At 37.7% G+C, this 19,316-nt stretch overlaps 1 protein-coding gene across 1 annotated transcript; it reads right to left on the bottom strand.

Moving 5' to 3' along the window:
* Nucleotides 1-16,403: 16,403 nt before the first annotated feature.
* On the bottom strand, nt 16,404-16,685 carry LOC118594442 (glyceraldehyde-3-phosphate dehydrogenase-like). Its single transcript, XM_036204289.1, has one exon. The coding sequence runs from the start codon at nt 16,683-16,685 to the stop codon at nt 16,404-16,406; it is 282 nt and encodes a 93-aa protein (XP_036060182.1).
* Nucleotides 16,686-19,316: the final 2,631 nt, after the last annotated feature.

Genomic DNA, 19,316 nt, shown 5'->3' with positions numbered 1-19,316 from the left:
ATCCATAAGCATGAGAGGTTTTTCTATCTTTTGGTGTCTTCCTCACCTTTTTTCTTTATTGTCCTTGAAAATTGCATTGTGGTGGTCTTTTGTTTCCTTGATCATGTTTTTTTCATATAAGTGAAACACACACACACACACACACACACACACACACACACACACACACACATGCATGTGCCCGCAATCTTTTGTTGAATAGTCTCTTTCCCTGATCTATGTTTTAGTATTTTCATTGGAATATAATCCCCCCCCCCAAGGGGCTCTGGATAAGTGAGACAGTTGATTAGCTTGAACTGTTTGGGAGGCACTCAGGCAGTGGGTCTCAGACCTGTCCTTATTGCATAAGCTGGCTGTTTGGAACATGGGGCTTATGTGGGGACACTTTGCTCAGCCTGGGAGGAGGGGACTGGACCTGCCTGTACTGAATCTACCAGGTTGAGCTGAATCCCCAGGGGAGTCTTTGCAATGGAGGAGATGGGAATGGGGGTGGAGGAAAGGCAGGGGCAGGGGCAGGAGGGGAAGGACAGGGGAACCCATGGCTGATGTGTAAAATTAAATTAAATTTTTAAAAAAGAAAATAAAACACTAAAATACCAAAAAAAAAAAACCCAAAAAGAAATTTATTATGTGACCCAGCTATGCAATTCCTTGGAATATGCCCAAAGGACTTAATATTGTATTCCCGAGGTACTTGCTCAATTGTGCTCATAGCTTCAAATAACATATTTCACCATCAACAATAGGCACAGCCTAGAGGTAAAAGTGTGGTGATATTGTGTTCCCCAAAATATTGTGTGTTACCCGAAATAAACATATCTGGGGTCAGAGAACAGACAGCCACTAGATACAGAGCCGCAATGGTGGTTAAAAAATGGGAAGAGTAAGCTATAGCAGAAGTTGGGCTGTGGTGGTGCACGCCTTTAATCCCAGCACTTGGGAGGCAGAGCCAGGTGGATATCTGTGTGTTCAAGGATAGAGCCAGCATGGATACACACGCCTTTAATCCCAGAAAGTGAGTTTTTAATCCCAGGGAGTGGGGGCAGAAAGAGAAAGATATATAAGGCATGAAAACCAGGCACCAGAGTTGGTTAAGCATTTGGCTGGTTTAACATTCAGGCTTTGGAGCAGCACAGTTCAGCTGAGAGCCATTGGGATGAGGACACAGAAGCTTGCAGTGTGAGGAAACAGCATCACCTGAGGAACTAGCAAAGTGAGATAGTGTGGTTTGTTCTGCTTCTCTGGTCTTCTAGCATTCACCCCAATAACTGGCCTCAGGTTTGATTTTATTAATAAGTACCATTGAGATTCATGCTACATAAAAGAATGGAAAAAAGAACTCTAACAGATGAATGAGTAACAAAAATGTGACACTCTTACACAATTGAATGCTATTCAGTGGTAAACAAAAAGAAATAATGAAAATGTCAGGAAAATGGATGGAATTAGAAATGGTTATACTGAGATGGTTACCCAGACCCATAAAACTAGTGCAATATGTTCTCTCTTGTTTTCCAAATAGAGTGGCTGGAAAGCATGATAGAGACAAAGGGACCCCAGGAGCTCACTAGCCAGTTCATCTAACCAAACTCCAGAATCCATATACAGTGAAGTATCCTGACTCAGAATATAAGTAGAAAAGTATTAGAGCAATATATCCATATTGACTTCTGGTCTCTGCAGTTATACCCATGGGCATGCACATCTCCACACACATATGCATATACAAGCATGTACCACGTACAAAAAATAAAAATATTATAGAGGTATAAATATACTATGTGCAAGCAAATATCTCTGATAATACCAAATATCTTAAGTATATTACACCTATAAAAGAAATGATGAGGATTTCTTCATTCTAGTGACTGCATTATCTGAAAAAAAAAAGACTCCTTTTTGCCATTCTTGTTTTCAGGATGCTGTGCCTTCCACTGGAGGATAATGTTTTTCTTCATTGACATGTTACCCATAAATATTCTATAAACTCTCCTATTACAACATTGATCATTGCCTTACTAATAATATTTAGCTATCTATGTTATTCTTACCCACATAAGCAGAGGTCTATGAAAGCAAGATTACAACAAGTTTCATTCGCTTGTTTACTGCAAGTGTTTAATTTATATAGTTATATTTCAAATGCAACAGGCCTCATTGGGAAGATGATAATAGGTAAACAAGCTAAAAGTAGCAAGAAAGTTTGGATTAGTAGTGCAGATAGTAATAGAACAACTTCCCTCCAAACAGCAGAGTTTAGGCTTGAGTTTTTGTGTTTTAAAATGATGTCAAAAATTCTACAAAATATAACTGGGCAGTGAACCAGCAGCCAGGAAGAGGACAAAGTGATAGCAGAAGGGCTCTCGGGCCTGTGTAAGGGTTAACATTTACCCATGAAAACTAAGAGATACCCAAGACTTTTGAAGCAGGGAATGTCACAAGCTGACTTGTGGTTTAATGTAGGTACTCAACAAATATTAAATGGAATTGAACTGAATTGGTTTTGGGGAAAAATAGCCATGACAGTTGCAAGTTCAGCAGCTTATCAGACACTGTTTTATAACAAAGTCAATGAGAGTCCTCTATACTTTAGTTTTGAACCTTCCCAAATAATCATTCAAATACCAGTCAAAATTTGTAAAAATTGAAAAATAAACTTGCAAAGACAAAAATACTATAAATAATAAAAATCATAAGATATTAAAATACAGTTGTAACATTTAAAATTATTATTATCCAAAATGAGTGAAGAATTTTCATTTTGGAAACAGATACTAGCATATTTGAAAATACATATACTAATAACCAAATACTAGCAAAGTATATAAATATAAGAAAGTAAGCAAATGTGGCCATTATTTAAAAGAAATGTTCAATTTCCCCAAAAAACTTCAAATTTAAACTTCACTACTTCACAATTACTTCCTTATAAAGTTAAGATTAACAATCTCTCCAAATGTTGATAAGCACTAATTTCAAACACTAAGTTTCTTGCAAAGACATAAATGGTATGGCTCAAATGGAGGGGATCAAATAGCATATACTTAGCCTCAATTTGCATGGACATCTTCAATTAATAATGAAATTTCTGGAAATTCCACCAACAAAACTGTGAAAGTGTAAAAACACATCAGTTAAGTGATATTTGAAGCGAGAGGGCAAAGAAGCAGTCACAGATCACCAGGGCTGAGGAAAAGGAGGGAAAGGAAGAGAATTATATGTTTAATATGTTGTCAATCAAAGAAATGAGGAAGTTTAAGCACCTCCACTAACAATAACAGCAACCCTCCTAAACACATACAACATGATAAAATTCAAAGAGTCACTCTTTTTTTCTACAAGTAATTTTTGTTCAACTGCATTCATAATCTGAAAACTCTTACACTTACAAATAATTTGCATTAGGCCTAGGAGTATCAAATTGTCAATGGAGAATATACTGTATTTATTACTTTTATATTTACTTTGTCATATATGTTTGTGGTATATGCATGTATGCACACATGTATGCATGGGTGGAGGCCAGATACCAATGTCTAGCATCTTCCTTTATTGCTCTTATTATTCTTTGTTGTTTCACAGTGACCTCTCTATGTATATGTAAACAAAGTAAATTTTGGCATAAATTGCTACTTCCAGGATGGTATGATGACATGTGCTATTTAAGAATTTAGAGCTCACAAATAACTGCTCTAGAACTTTAATGATTTTCATCATTAAACTCAATAAATGTGAATTAAAAACACTTCTTAATATTTTAGCAGATTATAACTTGGAAATGATAGTGAAAGAGGTAACATTTGACTAAATATAGTAATAGGAATATGGGAGTAATTATTTACCAGGTATTGAGAATCCTGATGAAACTGTCACAGTTAAATATGTGGAATTAATGTAGCAGTTGGAAATGACAAGGAAGATCAACAAATCAGAGAAGATGATGATATAAATATGATAGGATGAAAGGGTAGATTATTGAATATACTTTTAAAGAGCAATTTGTTTAAAATGTTTTACATTGCTATGTATTTTAGTTATTGATACAAGTTTAAACTTAATTTTGTTATACTATATATATATATATATATATGTATTTATACTCTCATTTGAGATATTATGTATATGTAACTCATTTAGATTGTAATGGGTAGTTAAGAAATAAAGATTAATAATTAGTCTTCTATGATAGTCAAACTTGTAGCAATATTAGTTCAGTTTTCTAGGTATACATAGATATATTTCAGACAGATAGGTGGTCTCCAAACACTTCAAAGACCTATAGAATATGGCATTTAAAATATTTTTAAGAATTTAGACTTTCTGGATAGTGAGACATGTCTGCTTTTAGCAGCACTGATTTACTTCATAGAAGAAGATTGGAATCAAAGACACTCTATATGGAGTTTATCTTCTTCTTGGCAAAAATAGCCATTTGGGCAAGAAACTGTTCTTGCCTGGACTGCTTGATCAACTGGACATGCAGGACCCATAGGAGGGTGACCACTGAACTTTGCTTGGCAAAGTGGTCCTTCAGGTTCCTGCTTCACAGAGGAAACTGCCAGACATTCTACAGGACACAGAGAAAAATGACTGAGAGACTCTAACCCTGTGGGCTAAAGACAGGTGCCCCAACTTTACAAAGGAAGCAAGATGAAAAAGTATCAGTAAGCCACAAGCCAGTGGCAAGTTATAGATTAATAGAAATGGGTTAATTTAAGATATAAGAACTAGATAGCAAGAAGCCTGCTATGGCCATACAGTTTATAGGTAATATAAGCCTCTGTGTGTTTATTTGGGTCTGAGTGGCTGCAGGAGTAGGGTACACACGAAAACTTCAGCTACAAAATGAACATGAGTACCTTGAAAAAATCAACTATGGTACTGAAAAATAGAATATTCTTATTAATAAGTTTTTGATTAAATGTAAAGATGTATGTTTTGGGAGTCACTTAAACAACTGTGGCCAACAACTTAAGAGAGAGATTTTTATATCTGATACTGGGGTTTTGTTATGTGGATTAGGTTTTGGAGGGAGAGTTGTTAGCAAGGATGAGAAAAGTTCATGCAAAGTATATACATATATTTATACTAGAATCACATATATTACAGATTCTTTTCTTTTTTCTTTTTTTTTTGGTTTTTCGAGACAGGGTTTCTCTGTGCAGCTTTGCACCTTTCCTGGATCTCACTCTGTAGACCAGGCTGGCCTCAAACTCACAAAGATTCACCTGGCTCTGCCTCCTGAGTGCTGGGATTAAAGGCATGTGCCACCACCACCTAGCTTCTTTGTTTATTTGTAGATTATATTTTAATTACAGCATACAATATTGATACTTTATATTAATATTGATATCATTATTGATGTAGGCATATATACTATACATACTATATATATATATTCAAAATACACACACCACACACACACACACACACACACACACACACACACACACACATTATATTGCCTAAGTCATGGATCTTGAAGGAGAATCTACTGCAACCATTATAAGCCAGCATCACTCCTAACTATAGTCCCACAGATAAATCTAGTCTCCACCTGTCATCAAGGAAACTTCTCTTTGTATCAGTTAGAGACCATTGCAAAAAATTACAACTGATCAAAACACAGAATCGTGGAGTCTTATCCCAATGGAAACATCTACAGAACACTCCCACAACCAAGAGTCAGAGCACATTGTCCAAGAGAGGGCAGAAAAATGGTGAGAGGCAAAAGATTAGAGATTTTCTATGGGTCTTTGTCTTCTATGAATGTCCAAAACTTCTCCCAAACGTCAAACCAATATGGTTGCCTAAAACACGAGCTTAACAAAGGTAGCACCATGAGATGTACCAAAGTGGATAGAGAAAAGTCCATGGGGCTTCAAACTCCCCCCTCCCCCCCACACAAATAGGGACCCCAGGATTGATGAAAGTCAGGAAAATAGACCTCTCAAGTGAAGACAGCAACAGTTGGTTATCCAATACCAATTGGTCAGTCCTGAAAAAATACATATGAGAAACATACTGACTGATTGTATTTGAGAATATGTATTTCTACACAATACATATATGGATGCAGCAACAAATAATGAAAGAAGAGACCCTGAATTTGAAAAAGCACAAGAGGAGAAATATGGAATGGTTTTTAGGGAGGAAATTAAAGGGATAAATGATGTAATTACAATATAATCTCAAAAATATTTATATAGCTATTGCTGTTCCTATGTTCTATACACAAAATTAGTTCCATGTTGACTCCAGATTTAAAATACAGTTCTCTGGTAGAAAATATACAATGATAACTTCATGTCCTTGGTGTAGTATTTTGTTATTAATTATTCATTACTAGAGAGAGAAATGAAGCCATTGTTTATTTTGATTGTACTAAAACCAATATGCTCTGCTTACTAAGTTCCAAGGTAAAAAGAGCAATGGAAAAAGATAAAAGGTAGAATAGAATATCTGAATTCATGTACATAAATAATTTTATTACCCAAAACATACAGTCCCCCAATAATTAGTCTAAAACAAAACAAAAAAAAAATTGTGAGGGATTCAAGGCTCAAAAACATTACGTTCTAATAGGCATGTACATAAGCCTGGTATATAGTCCTATTGAGTGAGCATCACATGAAGTATGATCAAACTAAAGTTGCCACTTGTTAAAGAAGTCACCATGGTAATGTAGAACACGATCCTCATCCTACACTGTCTTGCAGCATATTGGTTTACTGAATTCTTCATGAGTACCTGAATAACGCCTTTACTTTTAGTTTTGGGAAGCTCTGTAAACTGATCTGAGATTCAGATCTTAGGATGATGTAGCTGGAATGACACATATGGCAGCATCCTATCATTAGGCCCAGCTCTTTCTTTTGAATGTGAAGACATCAGCGTGAACCAGACTCCAAAGGACAAGAAGGAGAATCTTAAAGCATTGGCAGTTATTTTTCAGTTCCAGAATAAATGTTTATGCATGGATTCATGTAATTGTCTCAGCCACAGTTTTATTGCTTATCAGCTTTACTGCCCATGGGCAGCATTGGCAAGTTTCACCATTCAGCTCAAACTGCTGTCATAAATATTGTGGAGGCCCACAAAGGTTCCTAGTGAGATCTAAGCTTGCTTTACAGAACAGAGAGGCATTAGAGGACTGCTTGACCAGGTGTGTGATTACTAGGTGTTTGGAAGGGCCTGCACTTGTCTGTGCTAGGGGGAGGTCTTTTGCTCCACCCCTTGGCATCCATTTAAAAAGTGCTTTAGAAGAGACAAAGGGGACCTGTGGATTAGGTTCCAGGCCCTGCTGAGGCTATCCTGTGATTCTGTCTGTCTCTCTCCCCTCTATATTTCTATCTAAATATCTTATCACTCTCTTCTCAAGAGTACCCTGGGGGAAAAAGTGGGAGCTGGTCTCTCACAAAATATGCCTTTACAATAAGATCCTTTTTTTATCAGTTTTTTTTTTTCTACTCTAAGTTTCTTAATTCTATAAGATTCTTACTTTCCATTTTTTTCTCCCCTAATATTAGTTTTTGAGCACATCTTTTGGGGGGATAGTAACTCCAAATGCAATTTCAACAGTGGTATCAACACATCCTCCCTATGTCACCATAACATTTATCTATTTTGTTTTGATATTGAGGCTCTAGGCTTGTGCTATCTACTCATACTGTCAAAGGGCCTGGATAAAGGCAATAAAACAAGAGAGTACCGGATACTCTAAACAACTGCAAGTATTTTGTTGTCTTTCTATCCAGGTAAGTATAAGCAAGCCCAGAACGGTTTCCAAGGCTGGCTGTTGTGGGGAAAGACATGCAAAATGTGTGTTAACCACTCCTAAACACTGATGATGAAGAGATAGTTCACTTTCATAAGTCTTCCATTTGCCAAACTGTTACACTGTATTTACTCTAATTATGAACACTTTCTTTCCTTCTATATTGCTGTTAGCTAACTTATATTCTCTGTGGCTTGTGTTTTATGACTTCAATCCTATTCTGAAAAGCACTCAGGTCTATTTTTATGAAGTTTTGACAGAAAGCTCAACATCAATGTGTCATAGAGACAAACAAAATTGTGGAATTAAGAAGTAAGATTTCCTTACTTTAGATTTGAGATCAAAATGTTATAAAAATATCTCTGAACAGTGATGAGTGTCATTTTATAGATACTAGCTATTCAGTTTCTTCAAAATTGAGTCATGAATTTTTTAAATCATAGATAAAGCCATATCAATTTATAGCCTAAAGCATGCATAAAAGATAAGTAAAAAATTATGCTGGCTTTTCATATTAAAAACTCTGTATTTCACTCTCCATAGAAAGTGTATATTTTTACTTGTTTTATCTGAAATTTAATTGAAAAGGCAAAGAGGAGCTTTTAGGTGTATCTTTCTCACCTTAAACTTCATGAAAAGCTGATTTTCTTTTATCTGGCATTTCTCTGTGGTTGTTTGCTTCCTTTTTTAGGTGTCTGGTTGGCATGCAGACAAGTACCCTTCCAGGATGCTGGTAACATGTTTCAAAAAAGACAAAGAAATCATTTTTTAAAAGATATTGCTCATGAAGAAGGTGAGACTGAATTATTGATAGACTTGCTCATTCAAACATGTTGACCATGATGACTGGGATTCTGTCTGCTTCCCTCGGCTTCTGCCTCAGGCACAAATCTTGCCAGGTGTTCTGTGCCCTCTCAGCGAAGCCAGCCTTTTCTTTGCTACTTTTACATGCAGGGAATTTTTTTTAAAAAAGCTTTCCTGTTTATGCTGTGAAGCAACAGCCTAAAGAGAGGATAAAACACACAAAAATATCCTAAATAGTGGTCTGGAGATAGGCTAATGGTGACTAGATTTTGATGTGGAGATTAAAGGTAAAACTTTGAGAATAGAATCACAAGAACAGCTCAAAAGTGTTCCAAGAGTCATTTTATTAGGATATTCAAATTTAAAGATGAGTTGAATCAAGCTGTGGTCTGTGTTGTTTCAGTTTTCTGCAAGAAAGATAATAACTAAGGGACAACGAAAAGCCACTGGTTACCATCCATTTAGGTGGTGAGGAGCTCCCTTATTAAACTTCAGTTATGAGTTTCTAATAAAGAAAGTTTCAGAGGTTTAATCTACTTCACTTATTTGATGAAACTGACGTTAAGAATAGATTCACCAGCTGTGGTGGCAGCGCATGCCTTTAATCCCAGCACTCGGGAGGCAGAGCCAGGCAGATCTCTGTGAGTTCCAGTCCAGTCCTGAGCGAGCTCCAGGAAAGGCACAAAGCTACACAGAGAAACCCTGTCCATTTGCTCTACCCAGAGAGGAATCAGGAAAAAGCAAGGAGAAACATTTACTTTGTATCCATCTTGAGTCCTTGAACCCTGTAGGTAGACTTGTAGACCAATAAGCTACATCTCCAAATCCCAAGTTAGAGGGTATATGTGGTGATATTTTATTTGTACTGAAATGTGATTTTATTTGTATATTAATAAAGTTGCCTTGGGGTCAGAGCAAGCCATAGCAGAAGCTGGGCGGTGGTGGTGCACACCTTTAATCCCAGCACTTGGGAGGCAGAGGTAGGCAGGATCTCTGTGTGTTCAATGATACAGACAGCATGGTAACACACACCTTTAATCTCAATACTAACCATAGAAAACCTGGAGTCTGTACAGACAGACAGTGACAAGGAGGTCATGTGGTTGGGTTTACAACCAATGAGAAGGCAGAACAGAAAGTTTATTAAAAAAAAAAAAAAGAAAAACACAGAAAGTAGCTCTCTTTTAGAGAGGAAAGACAGCAGCAGAGAAGGGTAGTGTTTTCAGCTCTCAGCTATTGCTCTGACCTCTTGGCTTTTAACTCTGCAATTGGCTCTGTATTTCTTATTTAACAAGATGGTTACATCTACAGGTGTACTGTTCTAGGCTTTGGAATGAAGAGACATGACACTATGTATTTCACTTGGAAGTATGATGCTGCTGGCTTCAACCAAGAGGAAAGGCTTGACTTTAGTAGCTGTTATAGTTCATTGATTTCTGGAATCTCAGTGGCATCAGCAGACAAGAAAAGGCAGCAGGAGGTTTTACCTTCTATTATTATAACTTTCATATAGGTAAGATCCTGTAACACTCAGTAGTTCCACAGTAGCAATTGTTATAGACTTGTGCCTAGGATGTCAGGATTCTCAGCCCTTGATGTGTCCAGTGTTATAGGTTCTGGTCCTAGAGTGCATGAGACCTCTGGTCCTTTGGAAGTTCTGTGAGTCAGTTTATAATTTTTTTGTCTCCAACTCTCTCATTTCCATCATCAATGTTCCTTATTGTTTAAGGATCCAATAGCTGTGGAAATGCATTATGATAAAAATATTTCTTACATTCTAAGAGCCTGGTACTTTTGATGGACCTCACAGTCAGAGTTAATCATATACATTGATGTTATTCAAAGACTTAAACAGCTATTAAACAGCTACTGCATACTCAGCCTGTTTTGTTAACCTGCTTTAAATTTTTTTTCAGATTGCCATCTACTTATACTTCTTGCTTCCCTTTCCTCCCTCCAAACTCTCCCACGTACCCCCTTGCTTTCTCAAATTCATTGCCTTTATTTTCATTAAATGTTATTACAAGCTTACAAGCATACATGTACACACAAACACACAGACACACAGACACACACATATATGTATATACACACACACACACACATATATGTATATATACACACAGACACACACACACATATATATGTGTACACACACACACACACACACATATATATATATATATATATATATATATATATATATATGTTTGCTCAGTCTGTATAATGTTACTTATATGCATTATATGCATGTCTTCAGGGTTGACCATTTGGTATTGGAAAACAAATTGGTATGCTCTTCTCTGGAGAAGACTATTTCTACTTCTCTCAGAACTCCTGAGCTTCCAGTAGTTCTTTGTGCAGTTTTGAGGACTAGTTACTTCCTCCATCTGCTTTGTCATGGCCATTGTGTCATGCTTATTCAGCTTATGTTGGGACAGTCATGTTGGTCAGACTTCATGGGTGTAGTTTCTGACATTACTAGGAGACTCAGTCTCACAGCAAAACACTCTTACCCTCTGGCTTTTCCAGTCTTTCTAAATTCTCTTCATAAATAATCCACAAACATAAAATGCAGGAATGTTTTATAGTTATACCTACTGGGACAGGGATCTGTATTTCTTCATTTTTTTACTTGCAGTTTTCTTAAATTGTCCCATCTGTTGAAAAGAGAAGTATCCTTGATGAGGGATTAGGATTACACTTATCTCCAGATATAAAGGCAAGAATTTTGTGCATAGTTGGTGATTAGGTTGGTCTGATAAAGTGATGGTTGTAGATTCTCCTTTAAGATCCATGATTACACTGGCCCAGATTGTTGGTTTGGTTTCTAGTAGCAGGCATGACTTTCCTTTTGTTGAGTGGATTTTAAATTCAATTAGAATACAGTTGGCTGTCTCCAAGATCTGTGTGCCACTAATGAATCCTTGGGTTATCTTGCCATGCCATGATGGTTATTGCTATGTTTCGTGTGTCATTGCTGTACAACACTGTTGGCTGCTTTCTTTGGTAGCTTTCATGGCACTTTCTAGTACAAAAGCCAGTCCCCAGGGAGGAGTATTGGTGAAATTACTAAGGCCACTCCACATAGTTAAAAGGGAGGTTTATTTTATGGGGTAACTTACAAATGAATGGATAGGTTGTAGGGTCTGGCAAAGGTATGGCATAGTCAGGCAGTGTTCTCTGGAGAACTCTGCTCGGTCTACCTCCAGCTTCCAGGGTCCCAGAACCAAGAGAGCACTCTCCTCTAGATCCTGGGTCTTCAGCTTCCTCCCTCAGCCCCGCCTTGTGGGCGTGACCATTACCGAAGCCTCAATGGGGGTTGGAACTTCCAGGCCAATGCTGGGATAGCTACCCACTACATTGGAGGCATACAGGTCACTTCCAGCTCAAGGGCCTCTGGGCCTTGTGTCTGAAGCACAGGGTGTCTTCAGCAATAAGGACTCACTTCCCACTTCTTGTGGCAACCTGGACAAATGGTAATGGTCTGTATGTTTTGGGAGTCTCTTGGACTACCCTGACCAACAATTCAAAAGAGAGTATCTCATACCTAGTATTGGGGGTTTTGTTAGGTGGATTTGGGCTCTTAGAAGAAGAATTGTCAGCCTTGATGAGAAAAGTTCTCATCTGGCTTAAGCTTCTTTAAAGAGAAAAATGTAACCACCAACCTGTCTTGTCTTGGATTTCCCATGTAATCAATCCTTCCAACCTGAGCTAATACATAGGGGTAATCTTAAATTATATACTCTTCCATACCCACTCATGGGCAATTCATGTGTATTATGAATAATCATTTTATGAAAATAGGAAATAGTAAGTTGAATGAAACCTTATAAAATAATACCTGTAAATGTTGATTGCAAAATATAGATATTGTTGGTTAGCACTTTTTGTTTGTTACCTGGGTCCTGTTGGGGTTAGTTGAAGTCAGTAATTTAATCCCTTGTAAAACTGTTAAAGATCTCTATAAAGTATCCATTATTCCTTCTCCATGTGGTGTTTCCTGTGTTGTTCAATAAAATAAAGAACAAAGACCTTTGGTAGCAGATACACATATATAAACACAGGGGTAAACTCACAGAACAGCATTTAGGCAGGCACAGGTTCAGACTCATAGCACAGAAAGATAATGATGAGAGATACAGGGAGAGTGAAATGAAGAATTCAAATCTGGGTGTGCTTCTGGTCAAAGAACCCCAAGGGGAAGAACCTTAATTTCTTTCCTTAATGCAACACATCATTGGTGACTGAGTTTATTATTAATGTATCCAAACCAATGCAGCTGGCAATATAAGAGCCTGTCTTCCCAGCTAACACAAGAAGTGAAGCTTGTCTGTTAGCAGCCTACTCCTTACATAGTCAGGAAAGTGGTGTGTCAAGCAAATATGCACTTCACACAACTCACACAAATGAAGGTCTGTTACCAAATGCTTGCTGCAGTCTTTAATGTAAGTGAAAGACCACACTTGAAGCAAATCACAACAATCCTAAGGCTATATTTTCCTCAGTGACACAGGTTTCACAGAAGTGAAATGATCCCCTCTGACCTGGTGGGAATGGCTATAGAGTCACCAAGAATTCACCAAAACTTGTTATTTGGCACAAGCAGTTGTGATTGTAGTGTTGCTTCCACAATGTATATATGGTGCTATGGGATGACTTTCAGTATGCTGTGAATATGTGTTGCTCTCATTGGTTGATAAATAAAGCTGTTTGGCCAATGATGAGGTAGAATAAGGTTAGGCAGTACATTCAAAGTGAAGACAGAGACAAAGAAGAGTGGAGTCAGGAGAGATGCCAGCTCACCACCAAAGGAGAATCAAGATGCCAACAGACCGGTAGCACCACGGCCACATGGCAACATATAGATTAATATAAATTGGTTAACTTAAGATGAAAGAGGTAGCTAGCAAGAAGCCTGAGCCATAGGTCATACAGTTTGTAATTAATATAAGCCTCTGTGTGTTTACTTGGGACTGAACAACTGTGGGACTGGGCAGGACACAGGAAAACTTCTGTCTACACTATGGAATGTTCAAAATAGTGGGACTGATATGAAAGCAGTCTGGCTGCCTGGTTGCATGGAAAATCTTCATTGATAGCAGCCAGAATCCTGGGGAAAAGTCTACCAACTGTTCATCTGTGGTGATATATTGTGTCCCTCCAATATAGTGTGCATCCTAATAAACTTATCTGGGGATCAGAGACAGCCAGCCACTAGATTAGACATAGAGGCCAGACAGTGGTGGCATACACACACTTACTCCTATCACTAGGGAGGCAGAGATCCATCTGCATCTTTGTGAGTTCAAGGCCACACTGGAGACAGAGCCAGGCAGTGGTGACACACACCTTTAATCCAAGCACTTGAGATCTCATGTCTTTGCTTGGGATGCACACATGCCTTTAAACCCAGGAAGTGATGGCAGGAAGCAGAAAGGAATATAAGGTGTGAGGACCAGGAACTAGAGCCTTTTTTAGCAGCAGTTCAACTGAGACCCTCAGGGGTGAGGATGGAGAGGTTTTCAGTCTGAGGAGACAGGGTCAATTGCAGAGTTGGTGGTGAGGTTGGCTGTGGCTTGTTGTGTCTCTAATCTCTCAGCTTTAACCCCAATATCTGGCTCTGGGTTTTTAATTAATAAGACTGTTTAAGATTTGTGTTACATTCATTAGGTAGTGAATTCATCAAAACCCCCAATATATCAGTTTATTTAAAGACAAACTAATTCTTAAAAAGCTGTTTCTTCTTAAAAAAAACAAAACAAAACAAAACAAAACAAAAAAAAAAACCTTACAGATAACAGCAACTAATTGTCTTTGGTTAGATCTAACCCCTATCCCACTGCCCCACACAGAAATGGATTTCTCAAAATAGTTTTCAAAAAAGAAAAAAAACTATGACTTTATGACAGAGAGTGTTGATAGGGTAACTCAGTGTTTTTGTTTCTACATGTTCTAAAGAGGAAAGGTAGGCAAATATAAATACGTGTAAATCAGAGTAAAATTTATTTTCAGCGATACATAGAAGTGATTGTTCTTAGGTATATTATCTGTGTTTACTTTTTCTATTACATTGTTACTTGCCTAATGTGAATTACTTTGAGTAAATTGATTTGCTATTTTATTTAGGATTCCGTGTTAAAGCTGGTACAATTGACTGGTAGTTTGTTCTTCCCACTGGGATGTCATTTTTCTGCAGTGTTAACTGCGCACATACAACACTGTACTGCATCCTAGTATGCATAATCAAGTTCGTAATAGATAACCATCACAAAAATATAGAGAATAATAGATAAGTAAATGTGTAGAGAATTATTTATGAGATAAAATAATAATGTATAAATTGTTGATTTTTGTATCTATATAAGTGAATGATTGTTTCAAAGGTTTACATAATGAAACTCTATGGCCCTGGAGGAGATGGGAATGGAGGGGAGGGGCAGGAGGGGGGAGGGCAGGGGAACCCATGGCTGATGTGTAAAATTAAAACACAAATATAATAAATAAAAAAAGGAGGAAAAAAAGAAATATTTAAAATATCTCATTTCTTTGTACAGATTTCTTAGAAGACAAACAGCATAGTTTACTGAAATTTCATAAGTGGGTGATATCATATCACCCTCTTTAATATTTAGCACCTAATGATCCTAGGTAAATTAGAAGTCCTTTAGTGATGTAGCAGAGACAGATAGGAGCCTCATCTCACATGGCAAGTTCTTAATGCAAGAACTTCATCCTGTATATACATAGTAACACCTAGTTATGTGTCCTTCACTGCTCTGAGCAAATGTCCCCAGGGAATACAGAAATGATGTTTTTGCCTGGGGACTTATGCACTCTAATTCACAAAATCTTTTCTGGCTTTCTGTCCCAATCCACTTTGGACACAAAAGTAGGAAAGTATTGGAATCTCAAATTTCCTCTCAGAATGCTTTAACAAAAATCAAATTAGTGTTCTAATTCTAGATAGTGAGTGTCTTGTAAATATTTCCACCATCTCATTCAGAAAACTACAGGGTTGACTAGATGAAAATTTAAATTATTCTAACTCTTTGTTTTTGTTTTTGATTTTGATTTTGTTTTTTGAGACAGGGTTCCTCTGTGTAGCTTTGCGCCTTTCCTGGAACTCACTTGGTAGCCCAGGCTGGCCTTGAACTCACAGAGTGCTGGGATTAAAGGCGTGCACCACCACCCGGCTAAATTATTCTAACTCTAATTATTAATGATACTGGAGGAAATTACAAGAGCACTGTGGAATTAGAAAGGAGAGGTTTGTAGCAGGAATCTTAAATGGTCTTGCCAGTTCCTCAGGTGATCGATCCTATTTCCTCAGACTGGAGGCCTCTGAGTCCTCATCCAAATGGATCTCAGCTGAACTGCTACTCCAAAGCCTGAAAGCTTAACCAGCCAAATGCTTCTAGTTTCTGGTCCTCACACCTTATATACATTTCTGCTTTCTGACATCACTTCCTGGAATTAAAGGGTGAGTCATCATGCTTGGCTGTATCCTTGAAAAGATGGATTTCTACCTCTGGAATGCGAGGATTAAAGGCGTGTGCTACCACTGCCTATCCTCTTTGTTTAATATTGTGACTGTCCTGTCTCTGACCCCAGATAAGTTTATTTTTTGATGGGTGAAATGAACTTTATTGATGAGGTTCAAGAGAGTAGGGCTCCCTAAGCTCCTCTTGTTCTGGGGGTCTGGGATGGAAATGGTGAGGGAGATGCTCAGTATCAGGGGCTGAGATGGGACAGGAACTGCTCAGCAGCCAAGGGTCTCTCTTGTTGTTCTTGCTGGGGTGGGTGGTCCAGGTTGGGTTTCTTACTCCTTAGAGGCCATGTAGGCCATGAGGTCCACCATCCTGTTGCTGTAGCCAAATTCATTGTCATACCAGGAAATGAGCTTGACATTGAGAGCAATGCCAGCCCCAGCATCGAAGGTGGAGGAGTGGGGGTCGCTGTTAAAGTCGCAGGAGACAACCTGGTCCTCAGTGTAGCCCAGGATGCGCTTTAGTGGGCCCTCCGATGCCTGCTTCACCACTGTCTTGATATCATCATACTTGGCAGGTTTCTGCAAGCAGCATGTCAGATCCATGACAGACATTTATTTTGTAAGGAGGGTTTAAGATTTTCCTACTGGATACACACATGGAAACATACACAAATATCTGTAATGCTTATTCAGGAAACAAATGACTACAGCTACAGCTGGGTTTCAAACAAGTATGAAATAATGGCTAAGGGACTCCAACTCAAGGTCTTTCTCTTCTCTGGGGTGCCATATTGAAAATATTGAAAGCTCTGGTCAGCCTTGCAGAAGCCTGAAAAGAACTGGGATGCTGCAGGAGTTGTTTTTATTGTGTGAAATGACCACCAAAATGCTCGCACTGCCCTGGCTAGGGGCTTTCAAGAGAAATGTCACTCCTCACAGCCAGTGATGAGATTTGACACATGGCTTCAAAGCATCATTGCAGTTATGCCTGGTTTAGAAGACGCTGCGTCTCCCCAGAAAAGCTCACGCAGAAAAGGCTACACTGAAAACCTTAAAGGCTGATATATATATATATATATATATATATATATATATATATATATATTCGGACAAGTAAATGACATATAATAAAAAATAAAAAATATGAATTACTTTTGGAGCAGAGAATTAACAAATGTTTGAATTAATCTGTAGTTTTCAATATCAAGAACCTGGAATAAAATACAGCATAACTTATTCCCAACTATTGATTTCTGTCCAAAGAGCTTTGGGAGATAGCACAGCATATGAGGATCTGCAAAATGTCACAGGTTTATTATTTGAGGAGAAGAAAAACCTCTTTTACAGGAATTCACACAGTGTTGGCAATTCCAGTGGACTGCACCTTTGTGAAGAACACCTTTGTGAAGAACACATTTTTCTAATTCTATTTGAGCAAATCTGAAGCTCAGTTAACTTTCCAATGAACCAAGTCTCTGTATGCAAGTCTTCCTGTGGCTGCATGCGATCTATTGATTCTGAAATGGTAGGTGTTAATGGAGGACTTTTGGTACTTTTGAATAAAACCTCTTTAAATTTCATCATCATGTGGAAGCGATACTAACGGACACTCAGTTTTGTAGAGATTAAGTCCACTCTGGGATAAGCTTATTAAAGATCATACCATAATTAATTGAAAAAAAATGCATGTGTTGTTTGTTACAGAAGCAAAAGCAGGAAGGAAGAAGGAAGATCACCAAATTCCTGAGGAAGGTTCCCATATTTACAGATTACACACAGACACACAGACACACACACACACACACACACACACACACACACACACACACACTCACTATATATATTTATATACACAAATTCTCTAAGACCAAATAGTCAAAACAGTGAAGCCAGAATGTGTGACTGTATTGGCCAGATGAACACTTTCTCTATGTTGTTTTACACAGTGATTGGACTATGGGTATCAGAAAAAAAAAATATTAATGATGGTTTTAAAAGGTGTTGAAGTTCTAATACAGCTAGTCGGATAAAGCCTAATCACTAAAAAGAAATAAAATTATATGTTTTGTATTAACCATTACATGTCTACTAGATTATATGTATTACAGTCTGTATGCACCTAGGTTGAGTAGGCAGTGCAGTGATGGCTGTTTTGATTATGTAAAAATGAAATAGCTGATGATTGTTTTATAAGTGTCCTCAAATATTTGCTGAAGGTTTAAAATAGTAATAGGTGGATAAAGATATTTTGTTCCTGAATGAGAACATTTTGTGTTTTAACAGCATTACTTTCCCTTTAAGTAATTAGCTATGCAAGAGGATTTACATAACTTTGGCAAAGTTTGTTAAAGGACTTAAAAACAAGGTGGTGAGATGACACTTGACATCAAGCCTGCTGACCTAAGATCAATTCCTAGAAGCTACAAAGTGGATCACAAAATGGCTAAAGGTGTGTTGGAAATATACACTGTAAATGAAGAGACCTATTAATGACTGTCTATGTAGCCCAGTAATTAAAGCATTTATTCTTGATAGTAAGGGATTTAGATAGAAGACAGACATGACATCATCACACAGCAATGGAGAATGAACCCTAGTTGTGTCAAGCATTCACTGGAATCTGGAGCAGCATACCTTCGAAGTGACGCCACTGCCTTAACAAACAGAAGACAGGACTTAAAAACCAAAGACACTCTTAATCTCTGTAGTTGGCTATTTCTGTGACAACCAATAGAAAAGAGCTTAAAACCCAGTATAACAGGGCAAATTCTTCGTATCGGTCACCTGTGATACAGAGTTTCATTTAATTTAAGGTAAATTTCATGACTGTAGAGAATAATGCTCTGTTAACTGTTGCTAGGGGAGAAAAAATAGAATAGAAGCACAAATAAAATTTCACAGATGAAAATACCCATCACGTCTTGTGACCATAGATCTCAAAATTGTAGGTGTTCGTTACAAGCAGAGATCCTTGAAGCCAAAAGAAAGCATAAAACACATTCTCATTATAGAGAATATCCATTAGCAATTTTTGTTGGTTCGAGACTAATTGGGATGTGGTAGATTGGAATCTACAGACTTTATGAACTTAAAGCCTAGGGGTCAACTTAGTAAAAGCAACTTCCATGAGTTTAAGGAGCTTTGTTACTGACTGGGATGATGTGAACATGAGTGGAAGTAGACAAGTCAGTAGGAGGTACTAAAACTTAAGTGGTAAATAGGCCTGACATTTGAATTTCTTTT

This window comes from Onychomys torridus, chromosome 13, assembly GCF_903995425.1.
Source record: "Onychomys torridus chromosome 13, mOncTor1.1, whole genome shotgun sequence".
Taxonomy (NCBI): domain Eukaryota; kingdom Metazoa; phylum Chordata; class Mammalia; order Rodentia; family Cricetidae; genus Onychomys; species Onychomys torridus.
The sequence above is the reverse complement of the archived record's forward strand: the minus strand, read 5'-3'. Positions and strand labels throughout refer to the sequence as shown.

What these genes read in the sequence shown, in the direction of transcription:
- LOC118594442 (XM_036204289.1), bottom strand. Translation starts at nt 16,685, where the DNA reads ATGTCTGTCATGGATCTGACATGCTGCTTGCAGAAACCTGCCAAGTAT.